This window comes from Lissotriton vulgaris, chromosome 4_1, assembly GCF_964263255.1.
Source record: "Lissotriton vulgaris chromosome 4_1, aLisVul1.2, whole genome shotgun sequence".
Classification (NCBI taxonomy): Eukaryota; Metazoa; Chordata; class Amphibia; order Caudata; family Salamandridae; genus Lissotriton; species Lissotriton vulgaris.
The window spans coordinates 683,866,918-683,893,836 of record NC_141691.1 but is presented as its reverse complement, the minus strand read 5'-3'; the positions used below and the strand labels follow the sequence as shown (position 1 = coordinate 683,893,836).

At 42.7% G+C, this 26,919-nt stretch overlaps 1 protein-coding gene across 2 annotated transcripts in view; it reads right to left on the bottom strand.

Moving 5' to 3' along the window:
* Positions 1–2,576: 2,576 nt before the first annotated feature.
* LOC147722440 (aromatic-L-amino-acid decarboxylase-like) overlaps positions 2,577–26,919 on the bottom strand; it is a 592,216-nt gene continuing 567,873 nt past the window's right edge. For both annotated transcript variants that reach the window (XM_086964962.1, XM_086964963.1), the window contains exons 13-15: positions 20,422–20,523; positions 17,100–17,320; positions 2,577–3,608 (exon numbers count right to left, since the gene is read on the bottom strand). In XM_086964962.1, the coding sequence (XP_086821088.1) occupies positions 17,105–17,320; positions 20,422–20,523 (318 nt within the window). In that variant the 3' untranslated portion in view covers positions 2,577–3,608; positions 17,100–17,104. The remainder of the gene's footprint in view (positions 3,609–17,099; positions 17,321–20,421; positions 20,524–26,919) is intronic.

Here is a 26,919-nt window from a genome sequence, read left to right as displayed (position 1 = left end):
TTCACAAAAAGTTTGCTATGATTTACTTTTGTTGGTGCTCCTGGCTTACGGCAGCATTCTAGGAATATATATTCCTGGCTCACCTCTAGAATTCAGGCGTAATTTAGTAGTATACAAGGGAAAGTAGCAGCTATTCACAGCAGGGCCTTTGTAAATCAGGCCATTTATGACTACAGAAGCACCAACACTATTGATTCACGTGCATAGACTAGTGTACGAGCTAAATATGTGCGCTATGCACTGACATTCAGCCAAATTCTATGTCTATGAAAGTGCAATTTAAAGCAATCAATAGATATAGCAAAGCAATTTACAACAAAGTGCTCAACATTTGAACAAAAGGCACATTGGTCTGGACAAAATCAGATGTGCATCTGTTTTTCTCAAAAGCTATTATATTGAATTCTTAGGGTACAACATTGGTGACATAAACATATTTGGCCTTTTGGGCATATTTAACTCTCCACTTTTTATATGCTATAGTAAGAGGCTACTGCATTGCTTGCTGCTCAAAAAAACAACAACAGCTAATTCAAATCACTGATTATCAAAGATGCTAATGATATTTTGGAGTAAGTTCATAATATTTAGGGGTGGGGGGAACTTGTGGAGTTTTACTCTGAGAGATAAAGCGGAGTTCCATAAAAAGTCAGCAAGATTCCACGGAGTTCCAAATGCGGTATTTCAGCATGTCGTGCTGCTGAGGCAAATTTTTAGCGCCAGAAACTTGTCCTGCATTGTAAAATCATTGCAACCGGCACTGCGCAGCGTGCCATAGAGTGATGCTTATTTCTGCAGCTCGAGTAGATTTTCTACTTGAGCAGTAGTTTTCTAAACATGAATGGTAGTGACCTACCGTGTGCCGGGACTCATCCTTGTGCTCAATTATCTTGCTAGCGCCCGTCAACTTAATGTTGGTGAGTTGCGTGTGAGAAAAACCTCACCATGCTGCGGTTGACAGTTTTTCCAGAAGTCCGAGCTCTAGGCAAGTTCGGAGAGGGCAAAACTCTACAAATTCTGCCAGTGGAGCGGAGTTTACAGCCCAACCCTAATAATAATCCATGTTTATGAACTTTCAGGCCCTGATTCATAAAGATTTTGCTGTGAGGAGGTGTTGTTTATTGTTATAATACTCCTTGTTTACTTCTTGAATTAAGACTTAAGCCATGAGCACCACAAGAGTAAGTCACACCAAAATCTTTGTGAATCAGGCTCTAGATAGGTATACAACAGACGTGCTATATTTGGACCTTGATGAATAAGCAATAGCAGTAAAAACATAGAAAACCTAAATGAAATAAAAATTAAATAGGTAAATTCGTCTATAGTGAGTAGTATAACAGTATTCTAGCCTCACTGTTAAGGGCTGTATACATATTGGGTGGATTTTGGCCTGGTATTGCCTCCCCTGAGTTACGTATACTAAGGGTATCAGTAACTCCAGGAATAGGCTGGCAGCAAAAATACAACTGATTGTATGTCTTTGGGGGAGCAACGTTGGGGGGGGGGGTCGTTGTTTTTGCATCTATTGCCACACTTTCCCAGGTGGAACAGGAAACCCTAGAAATCATATGGGGTTGATAATTCTCGTTCATGGACACTTCGTTAGCCAAAATAGCAAGCAGTCAACTTTCCCAAAAAGCCCTTGGCTTACCGTTGTGTACTTGTTTCTGCATTTTTTTTTTATGAGAGGCCTCTTCCACCCAGACCATGATTAGTATACCACTTGGTGTTTCAAATATTGTTTATGAAATGGTACCCAAACGCTACAAGGATAGGTTTCCAGTTGTTCACACCACCTTTTGTAACAGTGCATTTTATACAGAACATTTAAATGCATCAATATGGCATGTAAAATAAGTTGAAACCATATGGATGAACTCCGATTTGCCTCAATAAATGGTATAACGTGCACCTGCTGTATTGAGAACCCATATCAATAGGGCGTTGCTCGTTAGCCATGCACCTCTGCGATGACTCCCCTAGGCGCGGCGCACACTTACATTTTGTCACACCTGTGAAGAGCGATTGGCTCTTTACTGCCTAGTCCAAAAACTAGTTGCTGTCTCTTTCACATCTGCTGTAGTTTGCACTTTTCCCCTTTACCTCAGACAGCAGTGCCATCACTGCTGATGTTCGATGGGTAAACCAGCTCTTGCTTGAGCAGAGGGTGAAACTAGGGCCCTCGGCAGCACACGGGTCGAAATCCTTGGTGCAGTTCCACGGTGTCCATTAGAAGTGCTCAGCAGACTGGACTTTTTTGCGGATGTATACCAAGGCATTTTGTTTAACTGATACCCTTGGGCATCTACCCTTTGATATAAATATATAAGATATATGCTATGAGTACGTCACGTTCCTAATCAACGAAACTGGCCTTGCATACCAGCCGGGCACAAATAAGGGCAGGATGCAGACTCTTTATCTAAATCTACTCACATCTAATTCGGAACTGCAGAAACAGTGTATGAGAGATCAACTGAATCTTATTGCAGCTGCTGCAAAGCTATAATGCGTCACTTGTCCTCTGCACATGAACGAAACGGATAACACGTTTTTAAAGGCGCACACACATACGATTGTAGTGATGTTATTATCCAGACCAAGTTGTTACGTTGGAATACAAAATTCACAGTTTTACAGTCATGATGGCTAAGTACTATTCTATATCGACGAGGACATTCAGTGGCAAGCGGGGTTTTTGGTGCACAGCGTACATTCTGACACAATACGTCATGTTAAATCTCTTCAGACATATGGACAGACGGATTAAGCAGGCCACATTCATAAGGATTAGTCTAATCTTAAAAACACAATTAGATTACATCAAGGTAGAATTCAGTGCAGCGGGAAGAGAAGACTGCCGCCCCACCCTGAGTTCCCCTGTGCGCCTAAGGGGAAGCACGCAAAATATCAACACTGAATATGCCTTCTGAGAGGGAACTCTGAGAAACTGCCCATCTGAGCAGCCAGTGGGCAGACTTTTCATATATGAAGAATATTCTAATGTAGGACTATGCATATAAGACTAGTTGACATAAATTGCCCGATTCTCAAAGATTCTTCTGTGATTTACTCTTGAAATTCAGAGTAGGACAGAAGTATTGTATGTGTAAGTAACAACTAACACATACGAAAAGCAAAACCTTTGGGCCTAATCAAAAATATTTTTTAGTGACGTGCTCGTGTGATGTTTTTGGCTTAGTCCTGCATTTCATTTCTGTAGTGCGCTGAAAGTGCTAAGAGCTAAGAGAGAGAGTCACAAAGCAGACTATTTGAGAATCGAGTCCATTGTGCTTCGGGGTAAAACTAAAAAAAAACAACTTGCATTTAAAAAATATATATTTCTACTAGTCGACCTGCATTCCAATCCCATCCATATTCTGCCCTATTAAATTAGTAAGTAAAAAATGCCTCTTTGTTTGAAACCTGATGAATAATTGAGTATGAACATTTTAAATGTTATCTCTGGTGAGATTTCAAGACAATGACGATACATATACAAAATACAAGGAGGTGGTCTTGGGTCCTCTTCTTCTTGAATTCTCCATATGCATTGAAGAACTCAAGGAGGTGGTCTTGCGTCGTCGTCCTCATTAGTTCTCCATCTGCATTACAGAAAAGAAATCGAGAACGAGTGGATCAACGTTTAGTATATTTTTGTGGTTTATGATTTTACCTAGCACATATTAATATACATTTAAGATATATGTAAAACAAGTCTCCTGCAAGAGATCATGTAGACGTTAAAGGGGATTGATACCCGTAGCCCTGCCCTTTGGTGACATTGTTGACATTTAGTGTTTGATAGCCTGTTCAGATGAAGCAACCATGGGTCATGCTGGCGATTTGTACTAGACCTGCTCAGTTGGTCTTTTTGCATTGATACACCACGTGGTGTAAATTCCAAGGTCCATGTATTTCCAAATGTTGTTGGTATTGGTGTGTACTGTGTGTACTGCAACTGCTTGGGCAGTTTATGGTTAACTTAGCATGATGGAGGAGTAGATGCCTGCCTGTCAAATTAGTAGTGGTTTCCCAAACTACCCATGATTAGTTTGTTTATGGGAGAATATATCTATAGCCATGGTTGAACGTCTTCTGTCCTGGTAGTATGTGCATATGTCTGGGTTAGGTATAGGTTGTCTGTTTGCTCACTTGGGATTATTAACATTGTCTTCCACAGACCCAGATTTTTCTGCCTAGGGATATTGCCTGTTAGTCTATCATTCTGGTGCTTTTTCCGAGTCCTGGTATTTAGGATGATTAGAAAATGGCGGAAAGAGAGTGCGCTTACTTGTATTCTCCCCACCAGTCGGAAAGTATTGTATTTTTGACAACTGAACTATGGAAGAATAGCATTGTGAAGTGACCATAGAAGATTGGTTGAGTCAGTTCATGTGAAGTGGTGGCGTGAGTTATGGCGGGTGTTGTGTACATTGCATACAGTAACTTCTGGATTTTAGGGGTTTTACAAGTTTGTATTCGCTGAAGTATTAACTAATCTATAACTTTTTTTTCCCAGTGAATTTCTATGTTTTTGTAATGCCCTTCAATCACGTACCATATGCCCATTCAACCGGACCCTACATCCAACCAGCAGCGGGTGACCCATCAACCTGTACATGGATTTCAGCGGTGCGCAGCAAGATTGGCCGTGACTCTTGGCCTATTGCCATAACTGCAAATCATGCTTGTGCACCCTACCAGAACCTTTTTGTTAGTTATTCACATTTCTTTTTTGGACTTTCATGTTCCAACATATTAGAGTTTCCATATCTCAAAGTCCAAATCCCAGGTATTAAAATATAACTTGATAAAGAACGTAGCACATCAGTTGTGCACCATTATCTGCAGTCGCCAAGTACATTTTTGCAGAGATGAAAATATACACTGACAGAAAAAAGAGCGATAGCTGGAACCCTTCAGAAAGAAGTGAAAAATCATGAGTAACAATAGACATGGGGCTTTTCTCAAATATAACCTGTTTTTTGTGAAATATATATAAATAAATACATTTATATATATACATATATATATATATGATTTTCATGAAAAGTATATTCAAATTTTTCCAAAAATGTGTCTTTTTTACCAATGCAAAATGGCTGCCTTATGATTGCAATTTTCATGAAAAACACAATTTTCACCATAGTGATCTCTTATTTTCTGTCTTTTTACCTTCATTTTCAACACTTTGGTTGCCCCCACCCCTCATCTGGGCTCATGCACCTCCCCTAATGCCCCCATTTTACTATAGAAGTTTTCTTTAACAGATCTAAAATCACGTTTGTTTTTTTATTTTTTTTTTACAAAGTTGTGATTTTCAAGACGGCAAGAAAAAAATGATCGTTCATCAGCTAATCACAAATTCATTCGGATTGACGGAAATTACAATTTTCAAAATATTGATTTAAACTGTCAAGTTATGCAAAAGTGATGACCCTTTCAAGCCAACCTGGCAGCTTTCTTAACTCCTAATAAATCAAAAATGACTACATAGATTTACACTACAGCAACATATGTACGCTACCTGTACTTTGTTCGTGTCAGGTTTGGTGTAAAATTGTTAAGCACATTTTTGCTGCAGTTGCAAACTAAATTTTACATTGGAGCACAAATTGGAAAACCCATCTTTTTTTTACCTCCCCCCCCTTAACTTTTTTCCCAAGCATAAAATTATTTGGCAAGCCAGACCTTAGCTGACTATGCTAAGCCCGTGCCATATTTGGTGTAGATCCATCTATGGCAGGCAAAGTTATAGGTAAATCAATAAATGAGTTTTCAAAGGAAAGTACGTCTGAACCATAACTGCAGAACCGCGACTGTCACTGTGCTTTTTTCTTTCTTTCTTTCTTTCTTGCTCTTTCTCATTTGGAATACTTCATTTTCACTGCACTCAACAATCCAAGATAACATCACTATTACTAGATCTTTCAAAAGAGTCTTACATTTCTTTAAGAATAAGGCCTGCTTTTCAGCCTAGAACAGAGTACACTATTGACGTGTCACAGATCAGGAAAAATATATAAAAATACCTCATGATTGAGCAGACCTTTGAGAAGATACCAAGACACACCATTGGTAGAAAAGTGCCTGAACCCAAAACCCCCAAATCAGACTATAACTATTGTGACTCTAACATGCAGCCCTGGGCCTGGCACAGGGCAGTATAATATAACAATATGCTTTTCATGGACACACTTTGTACCAACTGACTCCACCACCAGGATTTGAACATGCAAACTATAGGTCTGTCTGACACCAGAAACAAGACCACATACCACCAAATTATGTGTCTTGCCATGGCTTGAAATAATCCCAACAATGCCCTCTTTTGTGCTCTGAAGGAAAGTGCCTTCCGTGCCATACCCTTAGCCCTGCCTTACGCCTTACACTGAAGCCGCCGAGGAGGGCGAAGACCGGAAGTCGGAGCCGGCGTTGCAGCGAGGGAAGCAACGCCGCGATGGAACCAGTGGAGGATCGTATTGAAGATTTCCAATTACACACAGCACGCTTGTGGTGCTCTCAGGGTCCCTGCAAGAGCGGCTGCACCCAGCGGCAGCGTCCAGAATTCACTGGGTGCGAGCTGCCAGCAGGGGGCAAAATCTGGACAACTGCAGCACAGCACAGAGGATACCATGGGAAAGGGAAAAAAATTAAAAAAAGCTCACGAGTATCCACCACTACATCAGAAAAAGAAGAATTGAATTTCTGCAGCAAAGGAAAGGGCACGGGGCAAGCACTTTAAAGCACAACAGAGGTAAGTGAGCGAGCTTATGATTTGTGGACTGCCTGTAGTCTGTTCTTGGTCTCACTTAATTCAAAGGTCTGTCCCATTGGTCTGAGCTCATAATCCGGGTGGATACTTCCAGAGGGAGTCAACTCGTTATAGAGCAGCTGTTAACCTGGTGGTTGCTTTGCTTATAAAGGCACTAACAATGGCACCCAGGAAGACCAAAAATATCCAGGAGCAAAATACAAAGTTAAAACAGTCTTCAGTGGAACTGGGAGGCTCTGTAGAAAGCATGGAGAGCCCAGGGAGACGACCTAAGAAAGGAATGAAGTAAAAAGGAAAAGGGAAGGAGGTCGCCAGCACAAGACGGGGTGGCATGGCTTCCAATTCATTAAAAGATTTTGTGGGGAAGCATTTTAAAAAGGTATTCTCACCAGCAATGTCCCCAGTCATAGAGGAGTCAGAGGTCGAACTGTGGAATGGGAATACCTCATTATTTTATGATGAGCATACGATGGAGTCGGTAATTTTGGCTAATCAGTCTCTTCAATCCTTATTGGGACAAAAGGGTCTACTGTCGCCACGGCTGTCTTCATCACCACACGGGCTATTTACTCAGGACCCAAAAAATACAGCTCATGACTGTCCGGAACTGAATAGCAAGGATTTAAACTCAGAAGGACAGGTCATACCAGACATCGAGCTAAGGGCGAAAGAGATCCATCTTGGTAACCCGAGTTCGGTGGAAAAAGAAAGTGTCGAACTGAATCAAACCTCAGGGTTGAACCTAGAAATTTCTGCAACACCAGCCTCTTCAATGATAGATCTAATGCTAATATTACAAAGAACCCTTCAAGGGCTTTTAGAAGTTACATTGTCAAATAATGAAATCTTAAAAGTAAAAAAAAAAACATTTATTTAAGATTGAGGGGGAGTTACAAGGAATCAGAATCCAAATGCCGGCAATGGTAAGACCAGTTCCAGACCCGCAGCCTCCTGCGTCAGTTGGGGAGGAGGTAGCGATTGTCGATCCTGCTAAACTAAGCCAGGATGTTTATATTTCAAGGTGGCCAATGAGAGTAATTAGAAGGGGTGAGATTGCAAGATATGGGTTACTTAACCGAGGGAGACAAGTTGGAAGGAGGAGAGAAAAAAGGGAACTCCAAATCTAGCGAAAAGTCGTAGGGTTGCTAAGGACAGCCCAAGAAAAGTTGAGCAGGAAACCATGCTAAGTAAACCCCAAAGAGAAACAATATAGAGGAAGGCCCCAAAGAAACCAGGGAAAAAAGGTACAATCTAAAAATAAGCCCATGGCGCAGGAGAAGCAAGTACGGTATATACCACCAATTAAGACCAATAACCCAAATAATATTGCTTGTTACAAAGCAAGGGCACAAGTAGGTAAAATAGCAGATGCAGGATCTAGAAGGCATACCTGCCAAACATGCATGGTACCAACTGGGGTGAAAAAGGAGGATGTAGGTAACAAGTGGCTATATTTTGTACCAATGCAAATAGGTAAAGGTGGCAAGAAGCTGAGGAAGAGTGGGCCTCTAAACAGGGCACAACTCTTACACTCATTTGCCCAGTGTCTGAATTTGAAAGATATAGGGTCAAAAGACTTGCGGCAAGTAGGATTTAAGTTAAATGAGAAAGGAAAGGAGGTCACCAGGGTATTGGTTTAATTGGACCTGGTAAAGTTTGCAATTCAGAAGGTAGAGAGCGAAGTACTAAAGGAAGGGATACAGCTAGTACCCGAAGATGAAGTAGAACTAGACGTAGAAGGAAAAGTGCCTCAAGGAAAGGATTTTTTAAGGTGCCATGCTGGACTAGGTAAAGGACAGGTGATGATAATAGAGAAAGAAGTAGGTGGAAGCATGGGAAATTTTAAAATAGATGCAAACAACTCAAACATAGAAAAATGGTGGGAACTGGAGTCAAGGATCCAGTCAGGCAGGCCCATCCAATGGGTATATCGAGGAGTTTGGAGAAGAGGGTTACCTAGAAGATGTTGAATAGGTAAAGGGGACGCCGCATGGCATAAATATTGTTTCTTTGAATGTTAATTGTCTGGGAGAGCAAATAAAACAGGAAAATTTAAAGGAGTTAGCAAAAAGATCCGAGATCATATGCATTCAGGAAACCTGGCTATACGGCAAGACCCCAGCATTTGATGGCTTCCGTCAACTTCACCGCCCAGCAAAGAAACAAAGGTTTGGGCGCCCTTCGGGAGGAATTATGACATTGCTCTCAACTAGAATAGTAAAGAATGTGACCCAACTTACAGTAAAATGTAAGTGGCTGCTTGCATGCAGGACTTCTTTAGCGGTTACCAGCAAAAAGTATGTAAATTTGACGCTTTTAAATGTGTATATGCAATGGGGAAGCCAGGAGGAATATGTTGTTGAAATGGGTTATTTTAAAGAAGACATGGATTTAATCTGCAAAAAGTACGGTACGGATATAATTTTATTGATGGGGGATTTTAACCATAAACTAAACCCAAAGTATTCAGATGATTGGTTCTCAGAGATACTGGAGGCTTACGATATAAACCAAGCAACCTTCCCAAACTGTGCCTCCACAATTCGTGATACAAAACTGGGAATTTATTTGGGGACCAAAAGCCTCTTTTGTTTAAATGGGAGGTCATCTCTAGATTGTCCCGCGATGAAAACATTTAAACCAGGCACACAAAACTGCCCAATAGATTATGTTTTTATGTCACCATGGAATTTTGCCTTAGTGAAGGGTTTTAGGACATATCAAAGAGAAGGGAGTGACCATAATCCATTGGAGTTAGAGCGCTTAGATGTCTACCCGAAGACCAGTGTCAAAGTGTACGATTAACAGTTGGAGTACCCCAGGCGTATTACAACAAGGCTATCAGAAGAATATATAGCAAGGTTGGAAAGATTACAACAGAACCTAGATCTGGGAAATGTGAGAGGGCAAGGCTTAGAGTGGTACGTGGACAAATTAAAACAAGTGGTTCAAAGCCTCCAGTGTGAACTCAGAAAGGACTCAAAAAATGTAAAGAGGCACCAAAGGGTAACACAGAGTCCAGGAAAGTTGTTCACTAAGGATTGCTTACAAAAGAAGAGAGAGGTAAGGAGAGAAGCACGTAGATTAAGGGTGAATTATGAACAGGAAAGGGCAGATAAGCTTGTAAGACTAAAAAAAGAATATAATATGTTAATCAGTAGCGCGAAAAGAACTTATAAAGAAACCTGCTGGGTAAAACTGCTGGAGACAATTGAGACAAAGAACTTGCGGCAGTTTTGTAAGCTGATACAATCAGCGGCAGAATTCCCGGTCGCCTCAATGAATTGTGTGGTGGAAGAGGCGGCATGGGAAGAATATCTGTTGGAATTGTATAGCCCGGGTAGTGATCCGGAAGTTGGGGAGCCACAGGAGTGGTGCAAGCTAGTAGAAGAGATCAAAGCAAATTTCTTGCCCCTAAACGTGAAAAATACAATAAAAACCCTGAACTTAACTAGGGCCGCAGGACCAGACAATCTCCCAGCCCTGATAATAAAATCACAGTTGAACTGGTGGGCAGAATTCATCTCACTAATGTTTCAAGCTATCTTAGAAACTGGAAAGATCCCCAATAACTGGAAAGGAGCAATTATCAGACCGGTGCATAAGAAAGGAGATATGCATGCCCCAAAAAACTACCGATTAATACATTTGTTAGATGTTGGGGAAAAGATCTTTGCAAAAATAATATTAGGAAAGCTGAAAGCTTGGGCGGAACAGGTGCCAGTTGTACCGGTAGAACAGGGTGGTTTTAAAGAAGGACACTCAACCATAGACCACTGCTTTGCCCTTTGGGCCCTTGCCCGGAAGTCAATAGAGCAGAAGGGGAAATTGTATTTCTGTTTTGTTGACTTCTGGGCAGCATTTGACTCAGTAAATCGCATAGCGTCTATGGGAATGCCTGACTAGGTATGGTATACTGGTTGGGCTTAGGCCATCTTAAAGGAACTACACAGAGGAAATTGGGCCCACTTAATTAAGGATACACAAGGGGCTCTGACGCAGAAAATAGAGGTGGGGAATGGGCTAAGACAGGGCTGTGTTTTGGCTCCCCTGCTATTTGCCTCATTCTTGGCCGACCTACCAGCGGTTTTAGAAGTGGAAAGGAGTGCAAGCCCTAGAATGAGTGGAAATAAAGTGGCACGTCTTTTATATGCAGACGACCTCATGATACTGGACCAAACGGAGCTCGGGCTCCAAAGGAAATTAAATGTTTTTAGTAAATATTGGGAGGCAAAGTTTTTAGTTGTAAATATGGACAAAACAAAGATTTTATGCTTTGGGAAAAAAGATAAAAATTTTAGCTGGTTTTTAGGAGAAACAAAACTGGAGATTGTAAAAGAATATAAATATTTGGGCCTCTGGTTTGACAGTGCCCTAAAATGGTGTACTCACCTAGAAGCCCAAAAAGCAAAAGCCTTATCTTGAATATGCGGTCTGAAATAATTTAACAAGGAATATGGGGACATGTCCCACAGACCAATGCTAAAAGCATATGAAGCAATGATCCCCCCACAGACACTGTACGGGGCAGAAGTCCTGCACTTAAGTGGTAAATGCAGATGGGACCTGGAAGAAGGGAAGATCCTAAAAACCTTATTGTCTCTGCCAAGCTCCGCAATGGTCCAGGCTGTTAGAATGGAGATAGGAACAACAGCATGGAGCATTCAGATCCAAACTTCACTCTTAAGATTTTGGAAACGACAGGATCCAGGGGGTATGAAGAAGGTCTCACAATGGTGTAGGGAGGAGATCCGAATTAGCAGCCTCAAGTGGGCCAGGGAAGTAAGAAAGAAACTCCTGTCTATAGCGGAGAGTCTAAAGGTGAGCCTAACCCAGCACTCTCTGGAGATTGAATTTACCAAGCGTTCACTCAGACTTCAAGGCCAGGAACAGTCAAGGAAGAATGACTTGGCCTACCTGAGTATGAAAAAGTCAGTGCAAGGTACAAGAAACTAATGGGTAAATGAATCATGGTACCCGTACTTGGATGCCTTGCCAAACTATGAGATGTGAAATACTAAGGATACGAATTGGTATTAACCCCTGGCAGCTGGAGGGAAAAACAAAGGCCGAAATTATATATGCTGATGGAACTTGTAAATGTGAGTTTGGCACCAAAAATGATATTCTGCATATATTGGTAGATTGTCTTGCAGTTTTCTTAAAATATGGAATAAGGTCACGGGCTCAAGCAATAGTAATGCTTACAGAAATGTCAAATCTAGATATTGCCATTGCACTGGGGAATTATATGAAAGGGTATAAAAATGTTCCTGAGGGATAGACTGAAGGGGGGGTTAGTAAGTCTATCCCGCCTTCTAAGATCCCCTCATCCAGCTTATGCAATATATCTCAGCTTAATGTTGATACTACTGATGTGTCGAATTGCTGCTGTTTTTATGGAAAGGAAGTTATTCATGCTACCCCCAGCAGATATCGTATTTTTTATGTACACATGTGATAAGGTATTTTAATGAATTGTACTGTTATTTATTTAGATTGATATATATAATATTGAATTTTATTGGGTTAAAAGGCTGCTGCTATTGGGTAAAGACCGTGGATTCCGTACCCTTATTAAGATTATATTATAAGGAAGTTTTAACAAATTGAATTGTAATTTATCTATTGTGGTTTCCCGTTGTGTTTAAAGACTATGGTCTAAATAAACAAAGAGTTTAATTCATTCACAACCACTGTTAAGAGATGGCAACAGAAAGATAGGGCACGAAGACAGGATGTACAGGTGAAACAAGGTTAATATGATGTATATTACTGCTTTTATTAGCATATTTAGTATGGCAGAACTTTGGAAAAACTCCATGCTGTTGATGCTGTTTTGATGCCGCTTTCACTCCTGCTGTCCACCCTCCCATCCCGTGTCTCTGCACATCTTCTTTCCCCATAGGCTCTGCAGAAGCGAAGACAAATTGACATATTGGGTTTTTATTGTGTGCATGTGCTTTGAGTGAACATCCTAGTGTTCCTAACTGTCACAGTTTTCCAGTGGCGGCTCCTCCGCAATGGCGGAGTAGTGTCGCTCTACTGCCTGGCTCAGAGCCAGCAAGTGTAAAATATTATGATGTTCTTGCATCATTTTATTTTGCACTAGCAGCCAGTCCCGACGTTGTCCGGGTTTGAATTGCTGCCGGCCAGTAGTATATTGTTTTGTACGCATTTCTTATCTGTGACAGGCCTGTGAAATGCTCCGATTCACAGTGCACTGCTGATGCACTTAAGAATGCGCGTTCAGTAGTGTGTGAACTTGTTTCCCTACTTTATTTTCCCTTGCAATTTTATATAGCGCGAACACAACAACATGGCATGTGCACAATTTACATTACAGAAGAACACATTCATTTGTGGTAGGCATGGGGATACAAAGCGATTTGCCTTGAATCACAGGATGTTGAGCTGATGCCGAGATTCGAACGTAGCTCCCCAGCTCTAAAGTTCACAATTCTAGACCTTTTGGCGGGAGGTGTGTCTAAAAGTGTAAGTCGGTGCTGGCCATCAATGAGAGAGACCTGTGCATTTTTCAAATGGGTGGTGAAAAAATATGAGTATGTTGCTGGAGATGTGGGCCGCCGTGCCACCAATGTACTTACTGGAGGAGGGTAAACACTCATTATTCCGCAACTTTGTTTTCGAAAGTACCATGACTCCGCAATGCCATTATACCGCATGGCATTACATTTTATATGCTTTTACCACGCATACGTATTGCATGAATGGTAAAAGCATGTTTTTTTTTTTAAATGTTTGGATAAGGTAAGTATGTGTAATGGGGTATATGTTTTGGGGTACTGAGGTAAATGTTTGGGGGTGTTTGGGTATTTTAAGGGTTCAGATATAGTTTTGGGTTATGGGGTACAGGGGTAGTTTTAGGGTTTAGGGATAGGTTTGGGTTTTGGGGTACAAGGGTATTTTTAGGGTTCAGGGGTAGGTTTGGGTTTTGGGGTACAGGGGTATTTTAAGGGTTCAGGGCTAGGTTTGGGTTTTGGGGTACAGGGGTATTTTAGGGTTCAGGGGTAAGTTTGGGTTTTAGGGTACAGTGGTATTTTTGGGGTTCAAGGCTAGGTTAGGGTTTTGGGGTACAGGGGTATTTTTAGGGTTCAGGGGTAGGTTTGGGTTTTGAGGTACAGGGGTATTTATAGGGTTCCGGGCTAGGTTTGGTTTTTGGGGTACAGGGGTATTTTTAGGGTTTAGGGATAGGTTTGGGTTTTGGGGTACAGGGTATATTTATAGGGTTAAGATGGGTTAGTTAGTGTTTAAGGGTGTTGGGGTAATTTAAGGAGTAAGGGTGGGTTATGATAATTGGGTGCAGGGGTATTTAAAGGGAGCAGGGTGGGATTAGCACACGATATGAGACATGGCATGAAGGGTGGAACGTACCACACGCCCCCAGCGTTTGTCACACCCGCAGCACACGCCCACAGCACAACGGAGACATGCCCACAAGGGACTACTTTGTTGGCACGGTTCTTTTACCTTTTAAATGTATATGGTGGGCGTCTGCATAGCCTATGTCTTTCTGCTGCAACTGCCCTTTCCAACACTGTATTGGGTGTTGTGATTGGTGCTGTGGTTCCTGAGATTACCCTCCTCAAAGGTTTGGGCTCTCTCTTTATTATATTAGTATAGATTTGCCGGCTCTTAGCCTGCCCTGTTGGGAGAAGCCCGAGGCATGGGAGGGGGAGGAGGGAGGAGGGAGGAGGAGTGCTACATGCACTCCACTCCCTAAATGCTCATGTGTATTTGGCCGACCAAAACACACAAGCACACTTAGGTTTCCTACAGCCCAGCTGCATTGAGCTGCCAGGCTATAGAAATCTCACAGACTTCCTGGTCTGAGCAGGGCATCTTTCCTGCCCACGATTTCTTTAAGATTTTGCTATTCATTTGGCACTAAGATTAGGGTCTGATTTTAACTGTTTTGTAATTCTGCATTTGAGAGCTTTTCTGGCATATAATCTGTGCTGATTCATTTTGAGCTTTTGTCTAAAACTCTTTAAACTGATCTAGAACTCAATTATTGAATGAGCCCAGTTCCTTTTTTTTTTTGCTATGCTAAATTGACAGGGAGGGTGTGGTATTGGAACACGCAAGCACAGCATTTAAAGGTCAGGCACAACAACATGCCATTTCTACCTTGTGTGGCATTGTGCCACCCATTCTGCCAGGAAGATAAAAAACTCTTCATGTGATTCTATAAATCTGCAGACGTAGGATCTAGGTGCAATGGCCATATCAGCACAGTCTACTCTAACCCAGCTGGTGTTACCTACAGTGCTACAGGTCAGCTATAAAACAGCCTCTGGGTGAGGAAGGGAACCATTTAGGGGAAAGGAAAGGATTGAAATATTGCTACACCAAGTATATGTTCTACCAAAAATAAGTTGCAATGTAAAAATCATTGACATCCCACAAAGTAAAGACTATGGACAGAATAGTGAAAATATGTGAAAGAACCTAATGTCATCCAGAAATAAAGTGCAGAGTAAAACAAAGTGGCAGCACACACAGCATTCCCATGAGCCCAAACACTCCCAAGAGTGACGAGAAGGAAATAATTAGCATCCTTTAGGCAGAAACAGGAGCACTCCAATGAGAGGACATGGATGCTATTTAAGAGCCACTAGAGAGAGAGAGAGCGAGAGAGAGAGAGGGGGGAGTAGAAAGCGAGAAATACAAAAGATACAAAAAAGCAAACCAATATTCATTTATAAGGAGAACAAAGTGACATCAGTCTCTAAAGGAGACGGGGGAAACTGGAAGTGGTGTGGGACAGGAGAAATTTGTTCCTGGGTGAGGAGGAGTGTGGCATATAAAAGAACGTTGTTTTAAAATAAATAAGTGCCGCTTGTCTCCAAAGGAAAGACACGCCTTGTGTGTTAAGGCTGTGAAGAGGAAGGCCAATAGTATTACAAGAGTTAAAGTTTTGTAAGGCTTAATCCCAAAATGACACTTATGAGCATATTTAATGCAACTTAATTTTAGAAACAAAACAAAGTATCAGCTAAGATGCTAGTGACTGCTCTTCAAAATATACTACTTTACGTCTTGGTGCTCGGTAGTCCTGACACAGACCTAGGGACAGAGCATGAGGAGGGAGGGGTACCCACTCAGTTGTCCAGTTCTTCTCCAAATGTGTAAGATGTTCATAGTCTATTGAAATTCCTGAACCAAGCAAGCTCCCAAGCCAACAAGAAGCCGTCAACTTTTGATCCGCACAAACATCACTCTTGCTGACCGGGAAGTCTAGGGCATAGATTTTTTGAAATTCCCTACTAAATTAAGCCCAGATTTACAAAGACTTAGGGCATCATTAGGATGGCGGGTGGACTTTGTCCGCCCACCATCACGACGTAAAAAGTGAACGCCCGCCATAAGTGCGGCGGTCCTGTGGGGGTGCTTTTAGCACCGCCAGCCGCAATGTTGAAAATGAATGTTGTGCATAGGCATGCACAACGTGGCAGGCACTGTGCGGTGCCTGCCATGTTGTGCATGCACATTCAGGGTGGTATCATAGGTACCCCCCATGTGCCCCCTCACACCCCCAACTTCAAATTCTGCATGCCTTTCAGTGGCGGACTGAACGACCGGGCGGAAAAGCAGCGGACGGTCTTTCCGTCCACTGCGGTTACCCCCGCCATACTAATATGGCGGGGGAAATGGGTGGTGGGCGGGGAAGAATGTAGGGCGGATTGCCACTGCCACCTGATGTAAAGTGTTGAGCTGGTATTTACAATCCAACACAAATACGAATTTGCATTGATTGTAACCCAAAGTAAAGCAAGGCATTACTATGCAACAAGGGGGCTGTTTCTTGGGTGGTGCATGGGCGTTCCCATGCAACCACCTATGGGTTTTGATGTATGTACCCATGTGCAAAGAATTGTAGAAAGGGATTTGAGCAGAAATCCTGCACCTCCCTGAGCCAGGAATAATGAGGAGAAATATTTTCATTTCTCCTATTGTCTTTCTTTTTTTATGTGTGCTGCATTTGACAGCACACATCCAGAGAGGAAACTGCCTTAAACTATGCTGATCATAACACAGATACCATTGCAATATGGTGCATCAGTGTCTGCATTGGTACGTGGCAGCCAAAATTGCATCAGCGTAAGGAGAGGGAAGAACGGTGGCACATCTTTGTAGATATGGTGCTGCTCTGCTGGCTCCCATTTAAGCAGCAACTCTACTTTGCTGATTTGTGTAACTTCTTTGTAAATCTGGCACCTATTACCTTTATCAAGTTTCCCTCCTCTTCTATGTACAAAGTCTCACACTTAATAAGAAAGGAGAAAAGCCTTACCTTGTTCACTTCCTTATCTGGGGCCGATATCCGCCATTCAATAACTCTACTGCCAACTCCTTAATGTGTTTCCAGGCAAATTGGACATGATGAGACTCCGTTGTGCGGGCACAGATGACAAACCGCAATACAAACTTGTCCCTCAGCTTGCAGGGAACAATATGAATTTTTTTGGCTTGATTTATATTTTCAAGTAGAGCTTTATTCAATTCATTGGATCCCTACAAGAAAGATATTACATGAATAAAATACATTGCTTGTAGATTTGAAATATTATTTTAAAAGGTATACATCGTAGAATTATAAAATGCAACAATCAATACAATCATGTTTGTGCATACCATAAAATCAAGTGTGTACTCCTGTCTGCCCATTTTCCTTCTCATTCCATTCAAGGCACAGCTTAATGAGAAGTGGATAATTCAGTTGCTATAGACATTAATCCTATAGACATAAAACCTTTTGCGAGACACATTCAAAAAGTATTAAAAGATTACTCTTCTTTTTTTCATTAAACTAACCCTGGTCTGTGGGCACTTTAAAAAAAAATGGAAAAAATATCATAGTGCTGGGATGTTTGAGCATTTTTACTGCCTGCCACTGCCCTGGTGTTCATGGAGGATCTGAATAGGAAAAAAGAAGGCAGCCATGGCATTAGAACTCCCTTGTTGGATGGGGAGGACCTTCTAATAACTTGTGTCCTGGCGGCTGCTGAGCTGCAAGAGTTTCCCCCCGTTGATCTCTAGATGAGGCGTGGAAGAACGAAAGGTGGGCAGATGGGACTGCCAGCATTTTTGTCAACTATCCCGTTACCATCCCCTCTAAATCAAACCTTATAAGTATTTTCACGTTAAGCTCAATTGAATATGTATATCTATAAAAACACCAGAAAACAGATACATATTGGGATCCGTTTGTAGAGAGATTAGAATAGTCGAATTTTCTCTAAATGAATTCTATTCATTTAGAGAAACTGTTCTCTGCCTCACCAAAGTATAGGGAGTATGCATTTCCTTTTTCTTTCTGAAATATATAATTTTAGTAGTAATCAAATACACACCATTTTTGGTGGTTTCTTTGAAAGGCTTCATGCTATATTTTCAACTGTATAACATCACAAAACATTTTTGGCAAAATCAGAGTATCTGGGCCATATTACCCCAAGCAGCTGCTTAAAGCAGTATAGTAATCTTTTACATCTGTCACTCATGTTACTGGTGCATTTTGATGTTATTAAATGTGTGTTGAGGACACTTCTGTAATGCCCAGTTCTCTTAGTTCAATGATTATGATTGGCAAGAGCAGTGAATCATGCATATGAGCTTTGACTCCAGTCCTCAGGAGGCATCTGCCATAACGTGAGCGGCCATCAGAATCAAAACAGTACAAAAGAGTGCAATCTTTAGACCACCTCTGGCGTTTCAAAAACACTGTAAGCTCCATAGCCCTCTATGGGAGCAGAGGCGGAGAGGAGGGGGTTAATTCAGGCAGGGGAGTCGAGGCCATGTTGTGAGGTAGGAACAGATGGAGTATAAAGCCAGCATAAACATAACTGTTGTGTCTTCAACTAGATCTGCAAAAATAATGATTTGCATGCTTCCCAGACTTTAAAGAACAACGTCCCAGTTTTTAGAATGACAAACTTTCATAACCCACCTATCATTCCTGGGCATGAGGTGGGTGATTGTTTTTAATGTAACTAAAGCATAGTGTGGTAGCCGTCTGTCATTTACAAACAGTGCATTTTCCTGTGAAATGGACACAACATTTGCACAGACATACATTGTTACAGATAAAACTATATTTCACACAAATATGTGGAAATCGGGTGTCAGTGAATATTTAACATTGGTGCATCACCAAGTAAATTGTCTTGAATTGTTTTGACCCTATTAAAATCATTGTTTCCATCGCACTTAACAACTACCAAACTGATGTGCTTAATTTTTGCTTTCCTATCTGCTGAATGTATACAGTTGATTTACAGATATTTACATTTTGCTGTGCTACACAAAATGACATAGCACAGCCTTTCCTTTTGCCTTCAGCCTTTCCTGTGCTTCAGCACGTTTATTACATAATTCGTGTAGTTTTCTTTCTCTGACTGCAAAGTGAAACGAGTTTCTAAACACCTATGCTCATGTTAAAAAAGCTGCAATGAATCAGAAGACATAGCCTGACATTTGACCTATATCTTTGAAGAGCAGCAAATGTGTCAAGATAAATGCAGTTACAACTCATTTTTATTTATTACTTAGATTTTCCAGATTTCTTTTCCTTTCTTTCCTTTTCTTCCCTTTGTTCCTTCTCTCTTTTCTTCGTTCTTTCTCCCTTTCCTTCGTTCTTTTTTAATTGTCTTCATACTTTCTTTCTAACCCTTCTTTCCTTCTTTTCTTTACTTTCCTCCTTTTTTGTCTTTTTTGTCTTCCATCTCTTTGACTCTTTTATGCCCTTTTTCCTGCATTCTTTCATGCCTTCTCTCTAGTGCCATTTTTCTTTTTCTTTCTTAGTTTCTTCCTTCCTTTTTTGCTTGTTCCTTGGACCTGTTTTTGGAAGCACTGAATCTGCTCTGTTACTGGACAGTCAGCAGGTGGCCCCGCCACAGTGCACTGCAGCTGGGCCTAGGAAGTGATCACTGTGTCAGCTATTTCAATTTTGGGGGAGGTGGGGCCTTGGCACGAGTGGTGTCATCATGATCAATATTTTAAAATTCACAAACCATGCCAGCAGCAATGAGAAACATGTGTCCCTGTGACTCTCAAAGACCATCAAGAAGCTATGTCAGAAAGTTCCAAGCTGCCATATTTTGCCAATGAGAGCCACTTTTTTTAGTATGAGGCCACATTTTTGTAGCATGAGGCCACAATTGTTTTAAGTATGAGCCACTTTTTCTGCTGTCTCTTGGCCTGTTTTATGCCCCAGTCCGACCTTGCTCCAGAGGACCACAGTGGACCATACATTGCAATCACTAAAGTGAACGAGCCATAGCTTCATAATATTAACTGTAAAAAACGCATTTCAGATCCTCTTGCTTCAAGGATGTTGATTATTAATGTGTAGGATTTTTCCTAAAGGGAACAATGATAAGATACGTGTCGTTAACATTAAAATCTGTAAATTAGGATCACTCATTTCTTACTAAGTGAGGAAGGTAGCCTCTAGCCAGATATGGTCCTTGATGAGAATGGCATCTGTGAGCCACCATTTGTTTCCCCTCAGGAAAGGTTGCTTAACTGACAGCTGTTCAATCGGTATAATATTTAAAGTGGGATGCACATCGCTGGAAAGTAGAAAGGTTTTACTTTTTAGTCTTCCCTCTTACCTTTAGCCGGAAGCACACCAGCCCCAGTGTCACGTCGGCAGAGATCTCAAACCGTTCATCCTGACGCACTAAATCTTCAAATTCGTGAGCAAGCCTTACATGCTAAGAAAGAAGAGAGGACAGCTGCATTACTTCAATTGATTTGCATTCTAGCCATGTTCATATGCTCACCCTAATCCCCCTGGCTTTAATGCCATTTGTGCCATAGGCATACATAAGAAGAAGGCGGTCTGCTGTGGAGTACAAAACTGTAGATGTTGTGAAAGGTCCTTAATAAGAGATACAAGAATCAGGGGTCATGTGTAGAAGTTATCAATGACACCATTAGCGTTTGGCTTTTACTAATGTAATTGATATGTCAAAGCAGTCTATGTCCTCGTATTGGTCATGTTTAGCTCAAGTACTGGTGTAATTTATTATTTTGGCAACTCCAATGTATTTATGATTTGGAACCCTAAGAGGTCCCCATAAAAATCCACAAAGATCTACAATAAAGGGTTCTCAAAGATAATAGTGTACAAAGTACACTACATGGCAAAATCATTGAATGTGCCAACACATTCCACTTATATAAAAACGACTTGGACTAAAAAAGTGCAAATGCGCAATTGTTTAGGTGAGAAATACAAAATCTATCCAAGCTTAGGAAATCTAATGTAAGCAATAGGGCAATTTTAGTTCAGTACTGCCATAGAATTCAGTGCAATCAGCTTAGCAAAGCAATGTAAACACCATCAATCAATTAGATATTGCAAATATTATTACACTAAAAGCCCATGTTCGTCAAATACAATTAATATAGTCTTATCTAAAAGATATTTAAGAATTATTAAAAAAAGGTAACCAGTTTTGAACAGGCTATTTCCGAGGGTAGTGCCAAAACACATTTGCAGGCTTCCGCTGCCAAGGAAATGTATGCTTTAGGAACAATGGTCTTAACAGTCAACGTTGTAGCATTGTAGCAAATGCAGAAGGGGACAAACAAATAGGACATGATTTCAATCTGGAACATGGTTCCTGAAGAAGTCACAAAGCCTCTCTTCCCTAGGTAATAACGCCCATGCTCCTATAATATTTCTAAGAGGAAGCAAATTCAGCCTCAATAATAAAATGATTCAGGACAACATGGGAAAGCTTCCATTAAAAATATGATTGAGATTTGTTTGCAAATGGTACTCTCCACAATTCTATTGTTCCTAAAGTGTTGAGAACACAATACAATATCTCTTTTCTGTCTAACTTCATAGACTGATTTTTAAATCATATTTTTTTTAATAGGTTTGGAAGGGGTCCCACTTCACGATGCCTAATTCCAAACATATCCAGTGCTTTCACATAATTTGAAAAAGCAGCACTTCTCTCCTTCAGACGGAAAAAGATTTTGGGCTTTATTTAAGGCCTTGCGTCAGTTTTTGCGCTGCCGGTGCATCACTTTTTGTGATGCATTGGCGGCGTAAAACATACCCCCTTTTGCGATCTATTTACAAAGTGGTGCATCTAAGCAGATGCATCACTTTGTAAACCCCTGAGCTACATTATACCTGCGTCAGGTATAATGTATGCAGGGGGTGTTCCCACGCAAGTAAGCCTCATAGAAGTGACTCAGTGAAATCTATGAGATTTCACTGCGCCACTTCTAGGATGCAAATGCTTCTAAACCTTACTCCTGCCTTATGGCAGGCGTAAGGGTGACGCAGTGCTATAGCCATAGCCCTCCCCCCTACATTGCTGGGGTTGCGTGATGCTTCAGACTCAACTCCAGCAATGCCTAATTTTTGTGCCGACAGATATGTCAGTAAAACTGCCGTATCTGTCATTCATTGCGACATGATGTGTCTTACAGTAAATATGACGCATCCATCATGTCACAAGGAGGTTGCAATTAGAAGTGACACATAAATGGCTGTTTTCAAGCAGCGATGCGTCACTTTTCATAAACTGACCCGTCATGTTTTAATGCAGCCCATGCCCAATATACTATTCCCTCACCTTAAAGTTGCAGTCATAGCAAACACAGTCATGGAGAGAAGCCTAAATACATTCCGGAATGCCATTGGAACAATTGCATAAGTCACGTTTCATATTTAGGGTCAAATAAGCCCCTCAACCTTCTTAAAGAAGGACAAGTATCACTCATCCATTAATTCACAGGTATAACTCCATGAGAGCATAATTTCAATCTCGTATACGGCCAGAGCGTGGGTAAAATACCTTTGCCCATGACATTTGTATAAACTGCCACTCGCTGAAGCCTGGGATATTACTTCTGCACTGGCTAATATGATCACTATTAGAACAGTTACTAGAAAAAGGTCTACCCAAATACGGGAACAGCTTCACCATCTCTAGCTTGTCTTCCCCTAAAGACCAATGCAAATCTTTCCTAACCCTGCAACGCCGTGACCTAAAAAACATAATTTTGCTCTTAGAGGTGTTTATTTTTAGGAAATGTTCATCAGCGTAGTTGCTTAACTCTGAGCGATACCTCTGTAAACCTATTGGGGAAAAATCGAACAAAATGGCGTCATCCATGTAAAGAAAACCAAAATTATTTGTTCCTAGTTTTGGTGGGTGCCCCTTACATTGTGCGACTCTGCTTGGCCAGTGTTAGAACTGGGATTTCTGGTTGGCTAAGGCTTACGCCAAAGCCAGGCAGAAACCACCATTCTAGTCAGGGCAAGGGAGTCGCACGCCAAGATAACCCCTGCTCACCCCCTACGTAGCTTGGCACGAGCAGACAGGCTTATCCCGGAGGCCATGTGTAAAGCATTTGCGTACGCACACAACATCAACAACATCCTAGGCACACCACAAAAGGAACTCCACACAAGGTTATATAAAAATAACTTTTGTATTGTCAAAACACAGCAGATAGTAGTCACACAATATACATTGTGCCAACTGGCACGGGCAATATTCACAAGGGATTATTTACACCAGGACAGGGCCACGTGGGCCACTGTCAGAATCAGCACTTAGTAGAACTAGCACTTAGAATAACTGTCACACCAAATAACAATTATAGATCACAACCAGTAACCACTGGTAACAGGTAGGTACACACTACGCAATACTAATAACCGTAGGCATAGATCATGCATGGACACATAACCTCTCTAGTATAATATACTAGCCAAAGCAAACTTCTAAGCATAAGCACCTTTGAAAGTATAACACAAGCATAAAGGCAAAGCACATTACGCAGCAATCACATTTAGGCCTAAGCAGTATAACTACAGAAGGCAATCTCTCACTAGTCTAAACACATTAGACTCTGCCTCCTAAGAATAAATCACATTTAGGGGCGTAACTCACAGTGAAACATAATCTCACTAACACAAACCTCCACAGGAAAAACCATCTCTAGAGGTATCAATACAGGGTGCGTAAAACATACTAAATGCATTACATTTCCTAACACCACATCACTCTAGCCCATAAAACACATCACAATCAGACTGATTTGCATATAGCCCTGTCTGAACTGGGGTGGCAGAGTGGGCTAAAGAACGGTGATGGATTAAACCCAGATTTTTTGACTGGGTGTGAGTGTTTGATTGATTCAGATGCTCCGTCCATCACCACCCCCTTTTGTACCGCTTTTGACCGCCATAAGTGTGGCAGGGTATACTCAGACGTGAGTCCCTTGCTCACTTTGCCACTGGATTCAAGCAAGCCGGGCTGAAGATGTCTGGAATGCCAGAAACTGGTCCTCGGAAGCTTGTTTCCGGTCCAGGGAAGACATGGCTTGGCAGTATGGGGCTGGACTGTTCCCATGAGGCAAAGGGTCAGACTGATTTACATATAGCCATGTCTGAACTGGGGTGGCAGAGTGGGCTAAAGAACGGTGATGGATTAAACCCAGATCTTTTGACTGGGTGTGAGTGTTTGATTGATTCAGATGCTCCGTCCATCACCACCCACCTTTGTACCGCTTTTGGCCGCCATAAGTGTTGCAGGGTATGCTCAGACATGAGTCCCTTGGTCATTTTGCCACTGGATTTAAGCAAGCCGGGCTGAAGACGGCTGGAATGCCAGAAACCGGTCCTTGGAAGCTTGTTTCCGGTCCAGGGAAGACATGGCTTGGCAGTATGGGGCTGGACTGTTCCCATGAGGCAAAGGGTCAGACTGATTTGCATATAGCCATGTCTGAACTGGGGTGGTAGAGTGGGCTAAAGAACGGTGATGGATTAAACCCAGATCTTTTGACTGGGTGTGAGTGTTTGATTGATTCAGATGCTCCGTCCATCACCACCCACCTTTGTACCGCTTTTGGCCGCCATAAGTGTTGCAGGGTATGCTCAGACATGAGTCCCGTGGTCACTTTGCCACTGGATTTAAGCAAGCCGGGCTGGAGACGGCTGGAATGCCAGAAACCGGTCCTCGGAAGCTTGTTTCCGGTCCAGGGAAGACATGGCTTGGCAGTATGGGGCTGGACTGTTCCCATGAGGCAAAGGGTCAGACTGATTTGCATATAGCCATGTCTGAACTGGGGTGGCAGAGTGGGCTAAAGAACGGTGATGGATTAAACCCAGATCTTTTGACTGGGTGTGAGTGTTTGATTGATTCAGATGCTCTGTCCATCACCACCCACCTTTGTACCGCTTTTGGCCGCCATAAGTGTGGCAGGGTATGCTCAGACGTGAGTCCCTTGGTCACTTTGCCACTGGATTCAAGCAAGCCGGGCTGAAGACGGCTGGAATGCCAGAAACCGGTCCTCGGAAGCTTGTTTCCGGTCCAGGGAAGACATGGCTTGGCAGTTCGGGCTGGACTGTTCCCTTGAGGCACAGGGTCAGACTGATTTGCATATAGCCATGTCTGAACTGGGTTGGTGTGAGTGTTTGATTGATTCAGATGCTCCGTCCATCACCACCCCCTTTTGTACCGCATAAAACACATTAGGCAAATACCATTATAATATAGTAAAATCACATTGCGCAAAAATCACATTAGGCAATTACCATCATAAACATAGTAAAATCACATTGCACAAAAATCACATTAGGGCCTTGCGCCCTATCCATATACCAGTCACCTTGGCCAACTGGCCATCTCAAGAAGGGGCTCAAATGCCCTGTGTCCAGAATGTCAGAGCTCGCTGTCATTGCAGCACCAGTCAGGGGTGCGCCACAGGCGCAAGCCTAAATGTTGCAGCTGCCCACTAATTGCAGGGCAGCTGGGAACAGTCACAAGGGCCTAAACGCTGCAGCTGGCACTAAGTGCTGCGCAGCTGTGACAGGCCAAGGTAGGGGCGAAGGAGTGCGACTTACTCCTGAGTTCACCAAGAACAGGTCCCCTGAACAGAAACAAAAGCCTAAACGGTGCAGCTGCCTACTACTTGCTGGGCAGCTGGGAACTTCAAACTGCGGCAAGGGCTCTGACTAGCCCCTGGGACAAAACTGCGCCAAACATGTTGGAGCCCTCTAGACTCTTAAGCTACACATGTCCCCTGGAACCCTCTGACTCCTTAACTTATTCTATGCCAACTAGGAGCCACGGGCTCTCAGTGGCCCTTAAAGCCAATTGCTCCACATGTTGGAGCCACTAACCAGGTTTCCTGGAGTACACAAGCTCTCACAACAACTCTGCGCCACTGGGGAAAAAGAACTTGCCCCCAAGCATTGTGGAGCACACTAGCACCCTGTAAACCACCATGGGCTCCTCTCCAGAACAAAATATGCCCTGAGCCTCTCGTGGGCTCTTCAGAAATGCTGGAGCCTTCGGTGGAGTCCCCCCCCGGGGGACTCAGAATCAACTAAATGTCCCCCAGAGCCTCGTGGGCTCTAATCAACCAAAACTGTGCCCTGAGCCTCTCGGGGCTTGTAACTCAAAGAGGCCCCCGGAGCCCTTTAGGCCCTTACCCAGACAGGGCCACGCTGGGGGAGAGCTCCTCGGGGACTCGCGCTCACCAAGACGCTCGAGCCTCTCTGGGCTTTAAACAAATGGCCTCTCCGGTTGGAGCGGCCGGCAACGGCGGGCCCGCTCAGAACGGGAACCGGGTTTGGACCGGCTACACAGGGGCACTCGTGGAGCCCCCACCAGCCCTGTTCCGGGGCGGTTCCGGGGACTCCGCTCTCCTCTGCCAGCTTCTTCTCGGCCGGGGCTTCCGGGTGGTTGCCTGGGGAAGCCCTCCCGGGAAGAGACAATCACGGAGCTCCTCACCAGTGACGCGGGAGGAGTCTCTGCTGACTGGGCCAATCCCAGCGCGGCCTTTTTGTGACGTCAGAGGCTGCTTCCTCTCTGCCCGGGGCAGCGTTGGTGATAGGTGGGCAAACTACGGGGTAGGCTCCCGTTTAAAATACAAATAATACCGGAACGCAGCAATATGCGGCATGGGCAGCCGCTTGGGAGGACTAAAAGCGCTACAAAGCGCTTAGGGGCAAAATCAGGCGCTAGTGTAAAATAAAGCGCTATCCAGCGCTAGGGGCCAAAATAAAGCGCTCCCAGGTGCTAGTGTAACCAGAGGACTTAAAATAAAAAGGACACAGCTAAAACCAC